Raw genomic sequence first — 20568 nt, forward strand, 5'->3', positions numbered from 1 at the left:
CAGTCTTAGTTTTATGAAGCAGCGAGAATACTTTTTGTGGGCAAAGGAAAAAAAAAACTTTATTCAAAAAAATGTAACTTCCGTGTCAAGACTTAAACGCGCCGCGCGTTCACGAGAGTAACACGACGTTGTCAAGGAAGAGAAAAACAGTTGAAGTCGTTATTTTAGTTTTATTTGCGCAAAAAGTACTCTCATAGCTTCATAAAATTAAGGTAAAATTAATGCCACATGGACTATTTTATCGATGTCCTTACTACCTTTCTATGCAGAGTAAGAAAAGTAGCGGATTTCATTTGTGTTCTGAAGATGAACGGTTTTACGGGTTTGGAACGACATGAGGGTGAGTAATTAATGACATCGTTTATTTTTTGTCTGAACTAACCCTTTAAATATGAATACAATTAATATTTTTCTTTTTTATATACTTTTTTAAATATAAATGATTCCTTTGATGTCAGCTGAAAATGTATTACTGCAGTCTTCAGTGTCACATGGTCCTTCAGAAATCATTGTAAGATGCTGATTTGGTGCTTAAGAAACATTTTTTTATTATCAATGTTGAAAACATTCTGCTTACTCTTTTTGTAGAAACCATTATACACAACATATAATTCATTTTTTATTAATTTTATATTTATATATTATCCATAAAATGTAAACACTATACATCAGTTGCGTTTGTATTGGCTGCAGACCATTGCTTATGTGAGCGTAAGCCCTGTTCTGGCGAGGTTACTTTTCCAGTAGGGATTCTGTATTCTTCGAGGTTTTTCCCTGTCAGCAACAGCACCAGAGTGACTGTCACAGTTGCAGCCCAGCTACATGCTGGGAGACCCACCTGCACAGGAGAGAGGGAAACAAACAAAAACTGGCTGAATACAGAGATGAAACCCAGAGGGTGTGCTGGACAGAGTGTGCATATTTGTGTGTGTGTGTCTACTCACAACTCCCAGCAGGTTGCTCAAGGCGATGTCTGTGTAAGCCGAAAGTAAGGCTGCAGACAGAATAAATAATTTAGTTGTTAAAAAAAGTAAAATACTACAAAGAATGTGCATTACTCACCATTTGCAATAGATAAGAGATGTGTTCTCCAACTAATTATGTAGAACACTCCCACACCCATGCAACCCAGAGCACCATTAAACCCTGAGAGGCCAGAGTACAGAAATTCGTGCTGGACTGACATAGACAGACCTGCAGAAGGCAACAGTGAAAACATGAGTCCATACACTTATTGCCCATGGCAAAGTTTTGCTAGTCATAGACTAATGGCTGGTCCACACTGCAACTTATTCTTGCCAAGAACCACCCACCTCGACAGGTTTGTTTTGTTTTGCATGCCATTTTGGGGCTGAAATATATTACTACAACAACAGACCGGCATGCTAAAAATTTAGACTGAATTTGCAATAGACTGCAGCAGAAATGACATATTTTTGTTGAACTAAGCTAACACATGGCTAAATGGGACTACAGAGGTTGTCTGGGACAATAAATGTAATCATGTTCATACTTAACAGGTAAACTCATTAACTCACTAGTGTTTTTACAGCCTTGTTGTGTTCATAACTGCACTTGTGCTAACTGTTCTTACTCAAAGTATTAGGAAAATGTTATTTAAATAGACTGAAAGAGTAAATAGTGGTGATATTACTTCATGTGACTGTGGTGTAGTTCCTTTATAGCTAATGTTTAGCTTTTTACTTCTAGTGATTGTTTTTAGTTGACTGTATTTTTATTGTATTCCTAAACTTTTGTTGGTCTCAGAGCTTATTTTCTGTAGTTATCCAAAATCCAATGGAAAATGGAAAGGGTTTGCACTTACGCCACGATTGGGTCAGTTACCCGGATACATGGCCATATTGGTGATACTCAAATAAAAACAACAGCATGGATTGCAATGGTTAATGAACTACTAAATATGTTGTTCTGCTCATTCATGCTGTTTAAACCACAGAAATGAATGTGTGGAAGCTGTTAAATCAAATAGAGAAGGACTTAGTAAGCAGGAAAGGGCGCAATGTTTTGACAAACTAAAGTTAATAGATGGCAAAGATACGTATGAGAAGTATTAATTAGGACATTAGCCTAATATTTCACCTACCTGACTGGAAATATTAAGAAAAACATGAATGCTGTAAAGATTCTTGACCTGGAAATCCTGGTTTAGTTTGGCCAACCACAAACTGTTTGTTCCACAGACAGTTTTTTGCACTCTTCTCCTTAATTTGTTATAACTTTTGACAGTCTACAGTACTCCAAATGTTTTCCCAGTCTGACCAATTAGCACAGCCCAAAACATGACAATAACTGACCATTTTCAGCAGCAATAATCAGCTAAATTTTCAAGTTCCATTCAGACCAGTGGCATTGTTTATGTTCAGTGCAGCCAATATGGCCGATTGATGACGCTTTGTGAAAAAACTCTATTCTGACTCAAACTTTTAGGAAAATGTTTTTTTAAATAGACGAACGAGTTAATAGTGGTGATGTTGAAGTCATGTGACTGTGGTGATTGTATTTAGGCTTCAAAATTAAAAAAAGTTGTGCTCATTTGGGAAGATTATCGTCATAAAATATGTAAGAATCATACATTTCTGTTGGTCACAAAGCTTAATTTCGGCAATTATCCTAAATCCAATAGAAAAATTCTACTAGATTTTTGTTGAGGAAATGAGAGTGATGCTAACTTCCACGTTAGCCTTTAGACATACTTCTTTGTTCGTTTTCTGGTATACCTAGTCTTTAGTTAGCAAGCTAACAATTTGGCTTATTAATTAGTGTAATGCAAACTTAATCTAAATATGTCAAATGCTCTTGTAGATTAGCTAGAATGTGCTATTGTGATGTAACTAAATTTCTGATAAGGCATTTAGGAAGGGGGACTAAGCTTTGTCTGGTTAGCTTTAGCAGCTAGCTGCTGTTGGTAGAGCTCTGGCCTACTACACTTTTAAGTAAAATGCTATCCATTGCTGGTGATTGGCTAAAACTAGTTTGTCTCTGGAACAGAGTTCTCCATTTCTACATGTGCTGCCTGAGAAACTGCCATTGAGACCATAAATAGGAATGTTACCGGATGGCTTTCTCCAGGTATTTTGATTTCTTTACTATGGTTGTGTTCAGAATTAAATACTAGCATACTGTTACCTTTATACTGCATAGTATAGACTGTATGCCTACAATGAATGTTTAAACTGTATTACATTTGATTGCATAAAAAGGAATGTGTTTTACATGACATACTTAATCTTCTTGATGGGTCAGTTTTAAATTTTTAGGGTAAATTGCAATATAATTTTTGGTTATCTGGTGTACGCAAATGTATTCAAGTGGGTTTGGGTTGTTGGTTGCAGTTCTGATTGTGAACTGAAGGTGGCAATGTATGTTCATCACAGAATATAGTTTTTACTCTATAGTTGCTGCCCCCATGTTCCTGCCCAAGCCTTCAGACTTCACTAACCGCCCACCATTCCCTAGAGCTTTCTTCTGTTGTAGCACATCTTCTTCCTCTCTCTCTCTCTCTCTCTCTCTCTCTCTCTCTCTCTCTCTCTCTCTCTCTCTCTCTCTCTCTCTCTCTCTCTCTCTCTCTCTCTTTGCATTTTTTCTCAGCATGAATCTATTCGATAAAACTCAAGAACACACCTCTTACGGTAGCTGATATTTGATAGGATATTTGCATGGCCGGATGCTCACATTTGATGACTACTTTGCCTAAAAAAAGAAGTCAAGGCTTTGGAATGTAATGTTATATTTCTCAGCAATATTATTGTGAAAAATAGATTTGAGCATGTCATGAGCATTTTTAGGGTGTTTTTTTCCCCATTATGGTATGGTTTTTCTGTCTGGGTTCACATACTGAACAAACAAGTTCCGCCCCTGATTCTCTCTGACAGAAGATCAAAACGAAAACACTGTCATTGAACAGTTCACCTTCAGAGAACGCTGTGTTCACCTTCCCCTCAATTTACTCTGTCTTCAGAACATGGAATTGCTCTCAAGAGCTATTGCTCTCACAGATGACATGTGAAATGTCACATTCACCATTTTTCCTGACTATGGTACAGCTTTATAGAACTTACTATTCATCAAAAAATCTGGAAAAAAATATTATCAATGTTTCCACAAAACTATTAAGCAGCACAACTGTTTTCAACATTGATAATATAAATAAGAAATGTTACTTGAGTGGCAGATTAGCAAAACAAAACTGTGACACTGAAGATGGAATAATGGCTGCTGAAAATACAGCTTTTCACATGAAAAAATTACATTTTAAAATACACTACCAGTCAAAAATGTTTAAACAGTAAGATTTTTAATGTTTTTTAAAGAAATCAACATTTACTTTTCAAAATACAGCAAAATCATTGATATTGTGAAATATATAATTTAAAATATATGTTTTCTGTTTGAATATATTTTAAGAAATTAATACTTTTATTTAGCAAGGATGCTTTAAATTGATCAAAAGACATATACATCACAGGAATTAATTACATTAAAAAAATAGAAAACAGTTATTTTAAATAGTAAAACTATTTTTAAAAATTAACTGTTTTTGCTGTACTTTTGCTGAATCAAATAAGTGCAGGCTTGGTGAGCAGAAGAGAATTCTTAAAAAAAACCAAAAAAGCTTTTGACTGGTAGTGTATATTCAAATAGAATAATTTTATTTAAATTTAAATATTTAAATGTAGTAATATTTCTCAATATTACTGTTTTTACTACATTTTTGCACAAATACATGCAGCCTTGTTAAGCATAAGAGACTTCTCAGAAACATTAGAATACAATTAGAAAGAATCGTACCCCAACTTGTGAGTTTTTTTGTTAAAAAATGGCGTAATATAAAAAAAGAGAAAAAATTTAGTTCCTATTTTATACCCTGTTCATGGAAAATGTCAACTTATGTATACAGGGACGCCGAAGAGAAAATGAGCTTCAGTGCGAAACATTTGAGTGCATTCTTCTGACTGCACTTTTGGGACTCTTTTATGTTTCATTCTTTTATAGTGAAGGGCTCCCAATAAAAGGACTGCCAATAAAAGAGCTCCGAGATGAAAACCTAGCATCAGCAGCAGCAGGAAGGACACACCCAGAACTCTCTTTCCCGTCTGAACAGGAAAGCACTGTCACCCAGGAGGCTTGTACCGTCTGTTCACTCTCTTTTGCTCTCATATATTTGTTTTCTTTTTATAAACAAATGTTTTTTTTTTTTTTGTCACATGAATCCGTTTGCATGGTTGTACATTTTCACACAAGGAGCTTGTTGACTGGTATACAGACTTCAAGCTGTTACAAATTGGTAAACATCCGTAGACGACATACTAATTAAAAAACAGATTGTATTATGTGGAAAAATTCTATTTCTGCTGTGGCGTTTCATGATTTAGTGTGTCATTGCAATAGAACAGATTTAAAAGATTCCTTCTCAAGCACACAGACACATAATCTTGAGTGCAGCAGGGTATCAGGTCTTCATTTCCAATGCAAATGCTGTGAATCACAAAGCATGCAGGATTTTTTTCTGATGTTTCCATAACTCATCTCTGATCTGGTTATATAACGCTTACAATACACTGATATGCTATCTATGCAATTCTATAACCTAAATTCAACATCTGTGACCCAGAATGGATTCATTATACTCCTAGTTTCACTATCACCATGGTTACGGGCCCCTCTTTGTGCATCCGCGTGTGCGGGATCATCAGTTGTGAACCCGTGCTAACTTCACTGGGTTTATACTATGAGTCATGTAGAGAGGACAGCATGAACAGCCTGTCTGCTAAACACCAGACCTCATTATCAGTGGACCACACTTCATGCTGCGGGACAGGATTAGGAGTCCCTATTCAGTTTCGATTTAGTGACATCTCTAGACAAACTAACATATATACCACTTTTAGTTCTTTCTCTTTTAGTCCACTTTCTTAAGACTCTATCTACAATGAAACCACTACACTTAATATGTTTGGTGTCGAAGGTCTTGAGAATTGATTGTAGAGTTAATTAGTTGTTGATTAGATTTAGATCAGATGTTTTTCTGCAAGGTACAAAAGACATATGATAAATGATACCACATTTTTTCCTCTAACAGCTGAAAGTCTGCTGTCAATGTTTATAAACATCATATTCTTTGAAGTGAACTTAATGTTCTTGGTATAATTGTGAATGATTAATCAGGGCTCATTATTCCATTTCTACTCTTATCCAACTTTGTCATATGGAAACTACTTTTCACATTTCAGTCCATTTTCAAAGGTTTACAAGTTCACCTGTTCATATGAGTATAACAAGGTAAACAGATTTGCCTTGTCCCAGACAATGTGACTTTAATTTATAATTACATGTTTTTTTATGTTTCTTACTAGATAATAAATACATGTACAGTTGAGGTCAAAAGTTTACACCTTGCAGAATCTGCTATATGTAAATTATTTGACCAAAATAGGAGGGATCATGCAAAATGCATGTTACTTTTTATTTAGTACTGACCTGAATAAAAGACAATTACATATAGTCCACAAGAGAAAATAATAGTTGGATTTATTAAAATTACCCTGTTTAAAAGTTTGCATACACTTGATTCTTAATACAGTTTTAGTGATAATTGTTCTTGAGTCCCTTGAATAGTAGGATTGTATGACTGTAGGATTTTGAGATCCATCTTTCACACCGGACAACTCAGAGACTAAGTTAAATACAAAAATATGAAACTACTACAGAAGGTTCAAACACACACTGCTGCTTCAGAAGGAAACACAATGCATCTGGGAAGATCAGGGTAAATTGAACTTATTTTGTCTTCTGGAAAACATGTAAGTATCTTCTGTAACTTCTAAAGGGCAGTACTAAATGAAAAAAAAAATGATATTTAGGCAAAATAAGAAAAGTTCAAAAGTTTTCACCCCCGTCTTATAATGCATCGTTTTTTGCTTCTGGTGCATCAGTGAGCGTTTGAACCCTCTGTAATATTGCATATGAGTCCCTCAGTTGTCCTCAGCATGAAAAGATGGATCTCGAAGTCATACAGTCATTGTTGGAAAGGTTTCAATTACACAAAAATGCTGTAAAACCAAAGAATTTATGGGACCTGAAGGACTTTTCGGAAAAACAGCGGGCAGTTTAACTGTTCAGGACAAACAAGGGACTCATGAACAACTATCATTAAACAAACAAACAAACAAACAAAAAAACGCTGTGGATCATTCAGGTAACAGCACAGTATTGAGATTCAAGCATATGTAAAATTTTGAACGGTGTCATTTTTATAAATTCAGCTCTTATTTTCTCTTGTGGACTATATGTAAACGTCTTTTATGTGAATTTTTTTTTTCAGGTCAGTACTAAATAAAAAACAACATTTTTTTTTTGCATGCTCCCTCCTATTTTGTTAAAATAATTAACATTTTGCAGATTCTGCAAGGTGTATGTAAATGTTTGACCTTAACGGTGTGTAAATATACATTAAGGGGACATCAGATGCCCATTTTCCACAATTTGGTATGATTTTTTAGGGTCTTCATTAAATGTCTGCAACATACTATTGTTAAAATTCCTAAGTGGTCATGTAAAACAACACCATTTTTACCTATAGTCAAAAACAGCTCAGGACGAGTCGTTTCGGTGCATGTCTATTTAAATGATGATGATGTTGGGAGAAAATGAGGACTCTTATTTTCACTTTTACATCGAACTACAAAACATCAGCATTTCTCGAGACATTGTTGACACAGCTGCTCGACCGTGGAGAAAATGGCGGACGACATACAACTGTTTGAGGGTGGTAATATGCTAATACGGGACAGTCCATCAGCGGTTGTGGGTGGAGCCTAAGAAGTATGACAACACACTGCTCATAAATTCAAAACAGCTTGATAATTGAGACAAAGAAGGAGCAAATGTTTTTGTTTGGTGGTTGTGTCCACACACTGCTTAGGCACGTTTATATGCAAACACACTATATAAAAGTTCATAAAGAATTTTGCATCTGATGTCCCTTAGGCTATAAGCTTTATTTAGAGACAAATTCTGGTTTTAGCTCATTAGGTTGACAATCAACATGTTCAACATGATTTAGAATATTAGACCAGCAAACACAGCACCTGTACAATTATCTTGTTTTCGATTGTGAAGAACTCTGAAAGTGCAATCTTGTAAAGAGAGTCTAGTTCTCTGTAGGCTTTTCTCTTGTAAAATACAGATGTAATTTCATACTGCAGTAAGAGAGAAATTCTACACCAGGGAGACAAGAGTGAACCATTAATCAATAAAACAGAGGAGGATGGGACGGTAAGATGAGTGGAGGGATAAGAGTGGTATTGATTAGATGGTGAGGATGTGTGTGTGTGTGAGGGACAGTCTTCTGATACCAGCTCTTTGGAAGACTTACATTCACGGTGGGAACATGGTTCCCGCCAGGCTTGTTGGCACATGTCTAACCCCATGCATTGAAATTGTTTAATAAAGTCATTATTTTTGTTTTCTTTGCACACAAAAAGTCTTCTCGTAGCTTTATAAAATTAAGGTTAAACCACTGATGTCACAAGGACTATTTTAATGATGTCCTTACTACCTTTCTGGGCCTTGAACATGTCAATTGCATTGCTGTCTTTGCAGGGTCAGAAAGCGCTTGGATTTCATCAACAATTTCTTAATTTGTGTTCCAAAGATGAACAAATGTCTTACGGGTTTGGAACAACATAAGTAGTTAATGACAGAATTTTCATTTTTGGGCGAACTATCCCTTTAATATATTTGGAAACAGTGATAAACAGAACGTTTTTTCTGTCTATTTGTTTGAACTAGACCAATTTAAAGCATCTTTGCTGAATTAAAGTATAAAGTATAAAAAAAAACAGCTACCAACCCCAGACTTTTGAACAGCAGTGTATGTGCCGAGGGCACTGTTCAGCTGCCTTTATCAGTCTCAGAACGTGGGCCTGAGATTTTAGAGGACCCATGCAGTCTGAAGCACTGGCCCCATTGGCCTCATCCATAATCCTGCACTGCTTTCTCTCCTTCTCTCCATCTGTCTTCTACAGTTCAAACCCTCTAGCAATCTGAACCTTTTCCAAATTAAATTTAAATGTTCTGCTGACACTCGGACAGGGTAAGAGAGCCAGAAAAAGAGAGTTTTCCTTTAAAAAATCAACCCCCTCACTACTATGGGGAATAACAGACAGTTGTCTCACACACACAGATATACTGCAGAGTCCCTGATAAGCTTCTTTGCTGCTCTTTTATGGAATATTACATGACAGCTTTGAAGTTTGTGATTGTGAATCACACTGCAGGGGATGAAATGAAACAGTGTGTATTGTGTGTGTGTGTGTGTGGGTGTTGTGCCGGGGACGAGGTATCTTACATCAGTCTCTCCTACCTACTCCTCATACACACACACACACACACACACACACAATACACAGTCTACCCAACCTCTGTAGTGCCTTTGTGTCTGCGATGACTCATGTCTCCGTAAGGCTGTGTATAAAACATATAAAACAGAAAGAAGGACTGTGTCTGTGTATATGAGAGAGAGAATGAGTGAAAGGGTAAAAACACCTTTCATGGTCTTGAGGTGCCAAACGCAACAGTAAAACTGGCTAATTATCAAGCGGCAGGCGCAAATCATCTTCTTCTGTGAAGTGGGCGTTCGAAGAAATCTGTTTGCAGCCTGCTTTAGCTGAGTAAATCACAGATACACAGCCAGAATACTCAGCACAAACCCAATAAACAAGATTTACCCACAAATGTTTGATTCGTTCTGTTTAGGCATGTATCTCTATCCAATATCCTTTCAAACCAGCATGCAGTCTCATTAGTCTGTTCTGTTCTGTTGATATTTCCTTACCTGCCATAGTGCTAATGCCAGACCCCAGGAGGGCGTAGATGGCCAGAATGGGTGAGAAGAGGAAAACAGCAGCCAGGATGAGCAGAGACGGGCATAGAGTCCCACATGCAAAGATCTGCCCTACGCCTAACACCACCCCCCGCAGGAGCTGATGGGAACAGCAAACACACCTGCAGATGAGTCCTATATACATTACATTACTAATGCCTTCTCTGAGTGTAGTAACACCAGCCATATTTACAAATGGTAATATTTTAGTTAAAGGGTATTAAAGGATTACTCCACTTCCAGAATAAAAATTTCCTGATAATTTACTCACCCCCATATATCCAAGATAGTCATGTCTTTCTTTCTTCAGTCGCAAAGAGTTTTGAAGAAAACATTCCAAGATTTTTCTCTGTATAGACCTTTTTCCTGTGTAAACGATGAACGCCGCCATTACGAATTCTACGACTGATTGAATGCTTTTCTGTTCCGGTCTCCATAGGAACCCATTCAAATAGCGTCCATCTGTTTTTAATGTAGCTAACATCAGCTGCTTCGTGTCATCTACACTCATTAAAGTGAGGCATTGACAACTGATGGTCATTGCGACATTGCCAAGTGATGGCGCTTTGGAGCCATGTGCTATTTAAAAACATTTTAATAGGTTTAACATTAGATTATTAGCTCGGAATATACCCTAATTTGACTAGAAACAATGCAGACCAGAAATGCAAAGCATTCTTTCAGTTAAGAGTCGGACTTACTTCCGCGTTCAGGAAAAACGTCTATAGTGGGCTTCAATGGTGCTCAACGGATGGAAGGTTAAAAATGCAGGTTCAATGCAGCTTTAAAGGGCTCTAAACAATCCCAGCCATAAAATAAAAGTAATTTTCTTTAATTAATGATTAATAAATTAATATTTATATACTTAAACCTTTATATACTTAAACTTTATACACTCCGGTTCAAGACAGTATGCTGAAAAACTCCTGTCTCATTTTCTCCTCAAACTTCAAAATATTCCTACATGACTGTTTTACCTTTATTTGTAAATGGTGTTTGACCTTTGTGCATTCACTTTGTAAACATCTTCTACGTCTGTAGCAATGTAAGATGATTTTGAAGTTGGAGGAGAAAATGAGATGGGAGTTTTTCAGCATACCCTAATTGTATTACGTTGGAGTGCACAGAGTGTGCATGCGCATCACAAAGCTAGACAAGATAAGCATTTAAGGTTAAAAAGTATATAAATTGTAAATTTTTTAGAAAATAACCAATCATTTTGCTAAATAAGACCCTTACTCCATGGCTGGGATCGTGTAGAGCTCTTTGAAACTACACTGAAAATGCATTGTTAACCTTCAATCCGTTGAGTACCATTAAATGTTTTCCTTAAAAAACTTTATTTCTTTGCGACTGAAGACAGAAAGACATGAACATTTTGGATGATATGAGGGTGAGTAAATTATCAGGAGTTTTTATTTTGGAAGTGGAGTAATGGTGTAAATGGTAAATGGTGTCTCACTGAAATATGTAGAAAAAAACCCATGAAAGACTTACATTATTTTAAAAAAATCGCCATAATTTTATGCATATTTTGGACTATTGGGAATGCCATTATTTCAGTTACGTGAAATGGCTGCACTCAGTGAGCTACTGCCACAACACAACTCAATCACAACAAGTAAAAATAAAATACTGATACAATGCCATATTGTGCGGCTTTTTGGTTGTAATTTTAGTTAAAGGGCAACAAGTGAAGAGATTTAAGTCTTCACTGCTTTTCATAGAGATAAGAAGAGGAGCAAAGAATGGGAATATGACTGTGGACGAATAAATTTCCTAAAGACCTGCGTCTTAGTTCTCTCCACTTCAGCCCTGTTGCCTTTTCAGGCTTTTGGTAGACAACAGCTACTGAAAGAGGTTACAGAAACTGGCAGAGACAATAAACGCTAGATGCAATCCTAGCAGTTTGTAAACACTTGTCATGACGCTGCAGCCAAAGGAGTTCTCAGAGTATCTGTGGACATTTAGACTTCTTGTGGGGAAAATCAATGGTACGACATTTGGTTTAAGCCAACTTGTCATCTGTAAGCTCTTTCAGTAGCTGTGGTCATTGTATCAGCATTTATTTTCAGAGTTGTGTATTCTGAACTGTGTTGTGGTAAAAATAGCAGCAGCAGTAGCTCTCAAAGCTTAACCATTTCACGTTTAAATAACATAAATCTTTCATGGGTTTTCTACTACATATTTGAGTATCTTTTTTCTATGTGAATTTGTTTATTTTAAAGACCCTATAAAATATTTTTCTTTTCTGATCTTATGTATTTCCTATTGAATGACATCTATTGTTATAGCCGTTTTTAATTATTTAATTTATGTTAAAAGCTGTGTTTTGTCAACTTGTAACATAACATACACTACCAGTCAAAAGTTTGGACACACTTCTCCATCAAAGAGAATGGGGAAGTGTGTCCAAACTTTTGACTGGTAGTGTATCTCATACATTTATATCTCATACATTTATACCAATAGTATACCGATATTATTCCTGTCACAATGTTGTGCATGAATCATTTGCTGACTCAAGCTAGATATTATATGATCTAATTTTAAAAGCCAATTTTAAAGGTCTTTTCACTCTGCTGCTTTCACATGAATATTCATGGTAGTAAGAGATAAAAACAGATACAATATAAATATATAAAAATTCTTGTCCATTATCTCTTTCAGCCCTGTGCAGCGGTCATTACCAGATCAAGCTGTCTCCATGGAGACGTGGTAAAAGCACAGATACTATTTTGTGCATAAAAGTGTAGGCTATAAACAGCCCATAATAGTCGGTTCTTATACTGTGTAAAAGAAAGCGGATCAGCCCGATGTATCCTAATGTCATCAGACCAGAGTAATGCAATAAATATGATCATCATCATGACATAAAACATCAAAACAAACACACACATCTCAGGAGAGATGCAAAATGGAAGGATGATGAAGATGGATGGAGAAAATAATAGACGACTGTGAGTGCAGATAAAGAAGGTTAAAGAGGCAAAACAGGAAGATGACAAATAAAAAAGACAGAGCTATGGGGAATGAGAAGCAGAGCGAGAAGGACAAAACAATAAAACCTAATCAATAAGATGACAGGATAGATATTTTTAAGAGCATGAATGGCAAATAATTTGAGTTGCCTTTTTTATATCACTCAGTCCTTTTGTTCTCATTTATCTTTATCATTTGTTGCTGCCATTCTGTTTCATCTTCTCACCTGTGGAACAGAGAGTTGGGTGTGGTTGGTGCTCTCTGGTGCCCCTGGTGGCTCAGCTGGATAGTTTGGAAAATAGGGGTTAGAAGTGCCAGTACAGGCCAGATACAGCACGATGACAGTGTTAAATGGGAAGACGCTCACTGGTAAATCCCAGTGACCCAGAACCGGAGCCAAACTGCTGGAAAGAAAAGTCCTGCGACAGGAGAAAAAAGAGTTGTCTGGGTTTGGAATGGTCAGCAAATATTTGTGCTTGCATATGTGACAGCAGAGGACAGAATTATGTAAATTGGCTTGTATCCTACGTTGCAACTCCTCCGAGACACGCAGGCAGCAGAAGCCACCAGTACCAATCTCCAGCAGAGCTGAACACTCCCATCAGCAAAGCCACCAGCATTCCATTAAATCCATAAAGGCCAGTGGATATCTCATCACTGCAGACACACATGCAGGTTAGGATCACATGTGAGATTGGAATCAGCATGTGCTTCTCTTCTAGCTATGTCTGACATGTGCTTAGATAAATTGTGTTTTTCAACACACCAGGGGAATTCTTAGATACAGCCTTAGATGCCAATACAGCTGTGTTTTCTGTGTGCATGTCAATGTTTTCTTTGTGTGTGTGTGTGTATCTGTATGAGAATTCAGAGAATTGTCTCTAAACACCAGTGCTGAGCATGTTACTTTAAAAAGTAGTTATAGTTACTAGTTACTTCTTACAAATAGTAACTGAGTTACATAATTATAAAAGTAACTAATTACCAGGTAAAGTAACTAATGTGTTTAATTTCTTTTTTCAAATATGTCAAATAACTTGGATGCCCCCAATATTAAATATGTTAAAGGTGCCATAGAATGCATTGATACAATATTTGAACTCTGATATCTACATAGAAGGTATATGGCATATAGGAAAGGGCAAAAATTCTCCAGAAACGGTTTTACAGGTCCATTTACAACCCTACGATTTGTCCCTAGAATGAAATGGTCTGTTATTATTTGGAAGGTTCATGATAGGTTCATAATAATGATGAGCTCTGCCCTGATTGGCTGTTTCACAGAGCGGCTCATTTCAGTAGCTCGCACATGGAGGAAAATATATATTTTATCATGGAGCCCAAGCCGCTATTAATCAACTGAATAGCTATATGAAGGTATATGGCATATAGGAAAGGGCAAAAATTCTCCAGAAACGGTTTTACAGGTCCATTTACAACCCTAGGATTTGTCCCTAGAATGAAATGGTCTGTTATTATTTGGAAGGTTCATGATAGGTTCATAATAATGATGAGCTCTGCTCTGATTGGCTGTTTCACAGAGCGGCTCATTTCAGTAGCTCGCACGTGGAGGAAAATATATATTTTATCATGGAGCCCAAGCCGCTATTAATCAACTGAATAACTCAAGGGCTAAAGATATATTTGGAATGGATACTGCATTTGTAAAAACATATAGTGCTTGTTTGCTAAAGCCCTTGGTAAATCTGATAAATTTATCAAATTTAAACTAGTAACTAGTATTGTAACTCCAATTTTCAAAGCAGGATCAGCTGATGAGGTTCAGAATTATAGACCAATTTCTGTTCTTCCTGCAATTTAAAAAATTCTGGAAAAATTGGTAGCTGAACAACTTATCAATTATTTAGAAAAACATGATTTACTTTATTCTAAACAGTTTGGTTTTAGGCCTAAGTATTCAACAGAAATGGCAAACTGCTATCTCACAGAATGTATTAAGGAATCTTTAGATAAAGGTAATGTAGTAGGTGCAGTGTTTTTAGATCTCAAAAAGGCATTTGATACTGTGAATCATGAAATTCTCCTACACAAATTAAATTTATTCAACTTTTCCCAGCAGGCAATGAATTGGTTTAGATCATATTTAGAATCCCGAGATCAGTGTGTTAAAATTAATAATTCAAGATCAGCTTTACGAAATAATAAGATGGGTCTCCCTCAAGGGTCAATTTTGGGCCCATTGTTGTTTTCCTTATATGTTAATGATTTTCCAAACTGTTGTAAGCAAACAAAATGTCAGTTATATGCAGATGACACAGTCATTTATGTATCTGCAAAGACTCCAAGTTTAGCTGCAGAAATATTAACAAATGAAATGATTGGTGTGTCACAGTGGTTACAGAACAGTTGTTTGACCCTGAATTGTCTCAATGTGTTTTTCAATTAGAAAGAAGGAAATTTTTAATTAAGATCAATCAAAAGGAAATTGAAACAGTTAATAATTTTACATATTTAGGTGTTATTTTAGATTCTCATTTGAAATTTGATATGTATATTAAGAAGCTGTGTAGAACAAATCTGAATTGTTTTTACATGATTAGACCATATATATCTTTGAAAGTGTAACCCCTCACACCCGGGTCCTACCGCACCCGCTCCGAGCGGGTCTCGAATGTCTCCGGCACGGGAGGCGGACGCACTAACAAGGAGGCTAAAGGCTGCAACCTCTAGCGTCTGTCGCTAGTGCGTCTCTTGAGATCGGGGAGTGAGGTTTACCTGCACAGCACCTACTAGCTGGCCTCTGTTACAAAAGCAGCCAAGTTATACATGCATGCAATGATTTTTTTCACACTTAACTTACTGTGTGACTGTCTGGAGTCAGGTTTCTCAACTGACTATTAAACCTGTTAGATCCTTATATAAACAAACACTAAAAGTTTTGGATAAGAAACCAACCAGATGGCATCACTGTAACATTTTTACAAAAATATAGTTTGCTTAGTTTTGAAAATGTTATAAATTCATCTCTTATTAAAATGTTTTTTAAATGTTTAAATAATCTTGCTCCAAAAGTTATATGCAAATTAATATCAAAACAGAGTAGTAAGGGGATCACTACAAGAGGTGCAACTACACAGAACTGTATAGCACCACGGAGAAAAACTAAATTTGCACAATCTACATTTTCAGTTCAAGGTACATTGCTATGGAACAGCTTGTCAGCTGAATTGAAAATGCAAACAGAGTTGAATATTTTTCAAACAAAACTGAAAAAGTGGTTCAAACAAAAGCAGATATGTGAACACTGATGGTTGTACATAGTCTCAGCTGTTTATTCTACTTTATTTCATTTGGTTTTGTATTATATATATACTTTAAAAAAAAAAAAAAAAAAAACCTAACCAGGGACTGGGGCTGCAAATTAGCCTTTGGCTAGAAGTCTATATGTTGAGCATCGGCTGCATGAAATTGTAGCAATGTTATACTGCATTGTCAAAATTGTTCAAATTTTAAACATCCACATGAGACACACGAACAAGCAGGTAAATGCCCACATCACCTCCAAAAAAAAATGGAAATTCATCTTGGCTACTTTTCATTTCAGGAAGAAAACGTGCTGAGAGGAATAAGCTAGAATGTACCTCAGAAGAAGAACTCAACGCAAATTATAGTAACGCCACATTTTTATTGTCAGTAACGTTAACGCCAGAAAACAGTAATTTGTTTGATTACTGATTAATAGCAATCACATTTGGCTGGGTGGTTAATAACACATTTTTCTGTGGTGTGACAAACTCAAAACACATATTTAATATACTTTAATTGGACTTTAATTGAAGAACAAATGAAGATTTTTGCATGACCATTGTAGTCTAATTCTGGAAAAAAAATTGCTCTCAAACTGGTTCTTTTTAGTTTGTTAATAGCAAACTGCACTATCAATAAAATCTGATTCCCACATGAAAGACTCTTCAAGCCCTATTAGCTGGTTATCCACCTTATTCTTCAACGTGGAAGTAACTTTATGACTTGGCAAGACTTCTGATTCATTAGCCGGTATAGGGAAATAACAAGAAGAATAACAGTAAACAGTGAGGTAAACAGTACTGTTTGCATTACAAACCATAATTAAGATATACATTAAAATAACAGGGTAAGATACACCAGTTTGCAATATCTAGTAGCAAAAAGAGCTGTTTTTTACAGCTAAAAATAGCTGGTCACAGATGATACTGGAAGCCAAGCCAGGCCCATAAAATTTACAAATGGCCATGGCCGCTCTTACGGGAAATATAAGGTAGATAATCAACAATATACAGTGTGGCAATGTACTCTGATTCTTAAATGAATGACTCTTATGAGGTGGTTCTTTTTATCAGTAACAAAGCAATTCTGATTCTAGGACGAATTACTCTTATGAGGTGGTTCTATCTAGTAAATCAATAAGATACAGCATGTTCATTTACTCTGATTACCTAACAAATTATTCTAATGAGCCAGTACTTTTTGTTTATCAAGAACAAACAGTGGTACCAATTCAATCCGAATCCCGCACAAATAACTTTTATTGTCCTTTTTTTGTATGTTTATCATGAACAAACAGATTGATCTAAGAAAATAGATTTTATGAGCCAGTTATGTTTCACGAATCAATAACATTCAATTACATGAATTAACTTTGTATTCTGAAGAGATTTTGAGAAGAAAACAGTTTGAACATAGGATTTGTATTGCTTTAGAGCTGTATTATATTTGTTTTTGGTTTGCTATGTCTTCTTTGTTACAATCATCTCATCAGTTGACAACAGACTGTTACCACACTATTGTTTGTCTAGACCGAAGCAGTTTGTGCCTCCAGGGTTTGTTTTTGTAGGTTTGGACCTGTTTAATCTGGTAATTACTTGTGTTTTGCGCATTCCGTTGTACATAATATACATAATAGATGTTTTTTTTGTTTGCAGTGATTTACTTTCAGCTAACAAGGGGTCAGTGAGTATAAGCAATTTGTAGTCTAAGTGAGTCTGTCAACAAATGACAAACTTGTTTTTGTTTGAAGCTCTAGAGCAGGGTTTGATAGATAGATAGACAGATAGATGGATGATTGTTTTTGCTATAAGCATGTTTTTTCATAATTGGATGGCAAAGTATGCTTTTATTTGTGCATGTTTTGGTCTATGCATATACTTTTGTGCATGTGTGGGGGTGTAATTCCTCACCAGTCCTGCCCCAGGATTACAGCTGTGAAGGTGGAGGCCAAAAGGCCAAGCATTCCCAGCAGAGCCTGCCAGGGGCTCTCTAGCAGCAGTGCTGCCAAAATCAGAGCTCCACTCAGGGGGTTGTTTAGTAGAATCACACGTGAGATCCCACGCAAACAGCACTCAGCCAGCTGCAGTGGGAAGAATTTATCTGGGAGAGAATCATAGGGAAAGAGATGAAGAGAGATATATAGACAATTCACCAAAAATGAAAATGATGTTGTCATTTATTGTTGTTTTAAAAACCTGTATGTGACCCTGAACCACAAAACCTTAAAGTCTTAAGTAGCATGGGTATATTTGTGGCAATAGCTAAAAATACATTGTGAGGGTCAAGATAGGTTTTTCTTTCATGCCAAAAATCATTAGAATATAAAGTACAGATCATGTTCCAAGAAGATATTTTGTAAATTTCCTACCGTAAAAAGATCAAAACTTAATTTTTGCTTAGTAATACGAATTGAACAACTTCAAAGGTGATTTATTCAAGTCTGATTTATTTGCAAGCTCAGATTCCAGATTTTCACATAGTTTTATCTCAGCCAAATATTGTCCTATCCTAAACCATACATCAATGGAAAGCTTATATCATTATTTTCCCTCAAGCTTATTTTAACAAATGTTTACTGTGAATGCACCACCAGTCATAATGCACTACTTGCTTTTAATACCTCTTTTGCACAATATCTTGCACAATATTGTGTAGTATTATGTAAAGTACTTGTATAGTCTTGTCTTGTGTATAGTTAACTATTTATAGTATATGTACAGTTCGATTACAGCTTCAGTAAGCTATATATAGGTTTAAAAAATTGCTCTTCTAGTGTTGTATGTTTATATTTGTTTATTTATGTAGCACCGTGGTCCTGCGAGACACGACATTTCGTTTCACTGTATGTCCACACATGTAGCGGAATGACAATAAAGCTAGACTTGACTTGACTTATTTTCTACTTTCATATGCTGTATAAATCTCAATTTCAAAACATTTACTCTTATGACTGGTTTTGTGGTCCAGGGTCACATATACTTTTCTTTTTTCTGCAGAAAACAAAAGATGGTTAGCAGAATATGGTAATAGCAGATATTGATGCATCATTAAAGCCTTATAATATCATAGAATTCATACTATATTCCACTTGTTCTGAGCTCATATGATAGCCTTATGTGAAACTTTTTGTCTAACATTTTTGCCTTTAAATTTCACTCGACAACCGTGATCACCATTAACTTTCATTTTGGGTGTTTACATGATGACAAAATTTGTATTTGTGTCCCTGGACCACAAAATTAGTCATAAGTAGCACAAAAATACATTGTATGGGTCAAACTGATAAATTATTATTTTATGCCAAAAATCATTAGGAAATTAGGTAAAAAATCATGTTCAACGAAGATATTTTGTTAAATTTTCTATTGTAAATATATCGAAAATTAATTTTTGAGAACTTTGACAATTTTAAAGCCAATTTTCTCAATATTTAGATTTTTGTTTTTGCAACCTCAGAATCCAGATTTTCAAATAGTTGTATCTCAACCAAATATGTCCTATCCTAACAAACCATACATCGGTGGAAAGCTTTTTAATCAACTTTCAGATAATGTATACATCTCGTTTTCAACAAATTGACACTTGTGAGTGGTTTTGTGGTCCAGGGTCACATTTTTGATTGAGCTTTGTCTTTAATATAGCTGTGCATTAGAGATGTCCATGCGGTCGCAAATCCCTCTGATTCATGAATCAATACTTTTCATGTGTTACAATAGGATATAATACACATATTCAAGAAAAAGCGATAGCCCTTTTTAACTAACACACATAATGCACTTAAATCATATCTTATCAGTACAAATACAATGTGTGCAAATATGAAGAATTGACAGTTTAGCACTTACTCTTAAATTTCTGACTTCAAGTACTAGTACATTTTATAAGTATGACCTGAATGTTCTGTACTGTAGTGTAGTGGTCTCTTACCCTGCATGTGAGTATGTAATTGTTGCATTTCTCCTGTGCAGTACAGCAGGGCACTGACGACACGCTGTTTTAGGCCGTTTTCAGAGGTTTTTTCCAAAATCCACATGTTGCCAATCGAAACCATGCAGCCACTAGAGAATTTCAGACTGAACTCTGACTAATCCAGACATCCGCTTTCTTACACTGACCTCTCCCCCTTTTTCTCACCTTTTCCCCAGTCTTTTTCTTCCGGACATCCTGAGTTTTGTACTCTCTCACTTCTGTTGTTCTCTCTTCACATGTGAAGGTTAATATCATATACTATTTAACTCACGTATTGTAACATATTTGCCCTGACTAGGCAGAGACGGACAAAGTTCATTTATAGCATCTTATGTATTTCTCTAAATCATTCACATTTCTGCTACCCTTGTGTTTTTGTGCACTTGTTAGAAGATTCGTTTTGTATTTCAAGCAATTGCAGCATGAAAGAACATACTGGTGTTTCT

The 20568-nt window shown here is 35.9% G+C and overlaps 1 protein-coding gene across 1 annotated transcript; it reads right to left on the reverse strand.

Moving 5' to 3' along the window:
• Positions 1-660: 660 nt before the first annotated feature.
• Positions 661-20191, reverse strand: LOC141332502 (urea transporter 2). The gene is made up of 8 exons (XM_073837638.1): positions 20081-20191; positions 18064-18253; positions 13415-13543; positions 13113-13305; positions 9857-10004; positions 1063-1194; positions 945-994; positions 661-838 (listed from the first exon to the last, which is right to left on the reverse strand). The coding sequence occupies exons 1-8, from the start codon at positions 20184-20186 to the stop codon at positions 662-664; spliced, it is 1125 nt and encodes a 374-aa protein (XP_073693739.1). The 5' UTR covers positions 20187-20191; the 3' UTR covers position 661.
• Between the last annotated feature and the right edge of the window lie 377 nt (positions 20192-20568).

This window comes from Garra rufa, chromosome 3 (assembly GCF_049309525.1).
Source record: "Garra rufa chromosome 3, GarRuf1.0, whole genome shotgun sequence".
NCBI classification, from domain to species: Eukaryota; Metazoa; Chordata; class Actinopteri; order Cypriniformes; family Cyprinidae; genus Garra; species Garra rufa.

Coding starts and splice junctions, on each gene's coding strand:
- LOC141332502 (XM_073837638.1), bottom strand. CDS start 20,186: ATGTGGATTTTGGAAAAAACCTCTGAAAACGGCCTAAAACAGCGTGTC. Junction 1,195..9,856: donor TGGCATTAGCACTATGGCAG/GTAAGGAAATAT, acceptor TGCCTTCTGCAG/GTCTGTCTATGTCAGTCCAG. Junction 839..944: donor TGAGCAACCTGCTGGGAGTT/GTGAGTAGACAC, acceptor TCTCCTGTGCAG/GTGGGTCTCCCAGCATGTAG.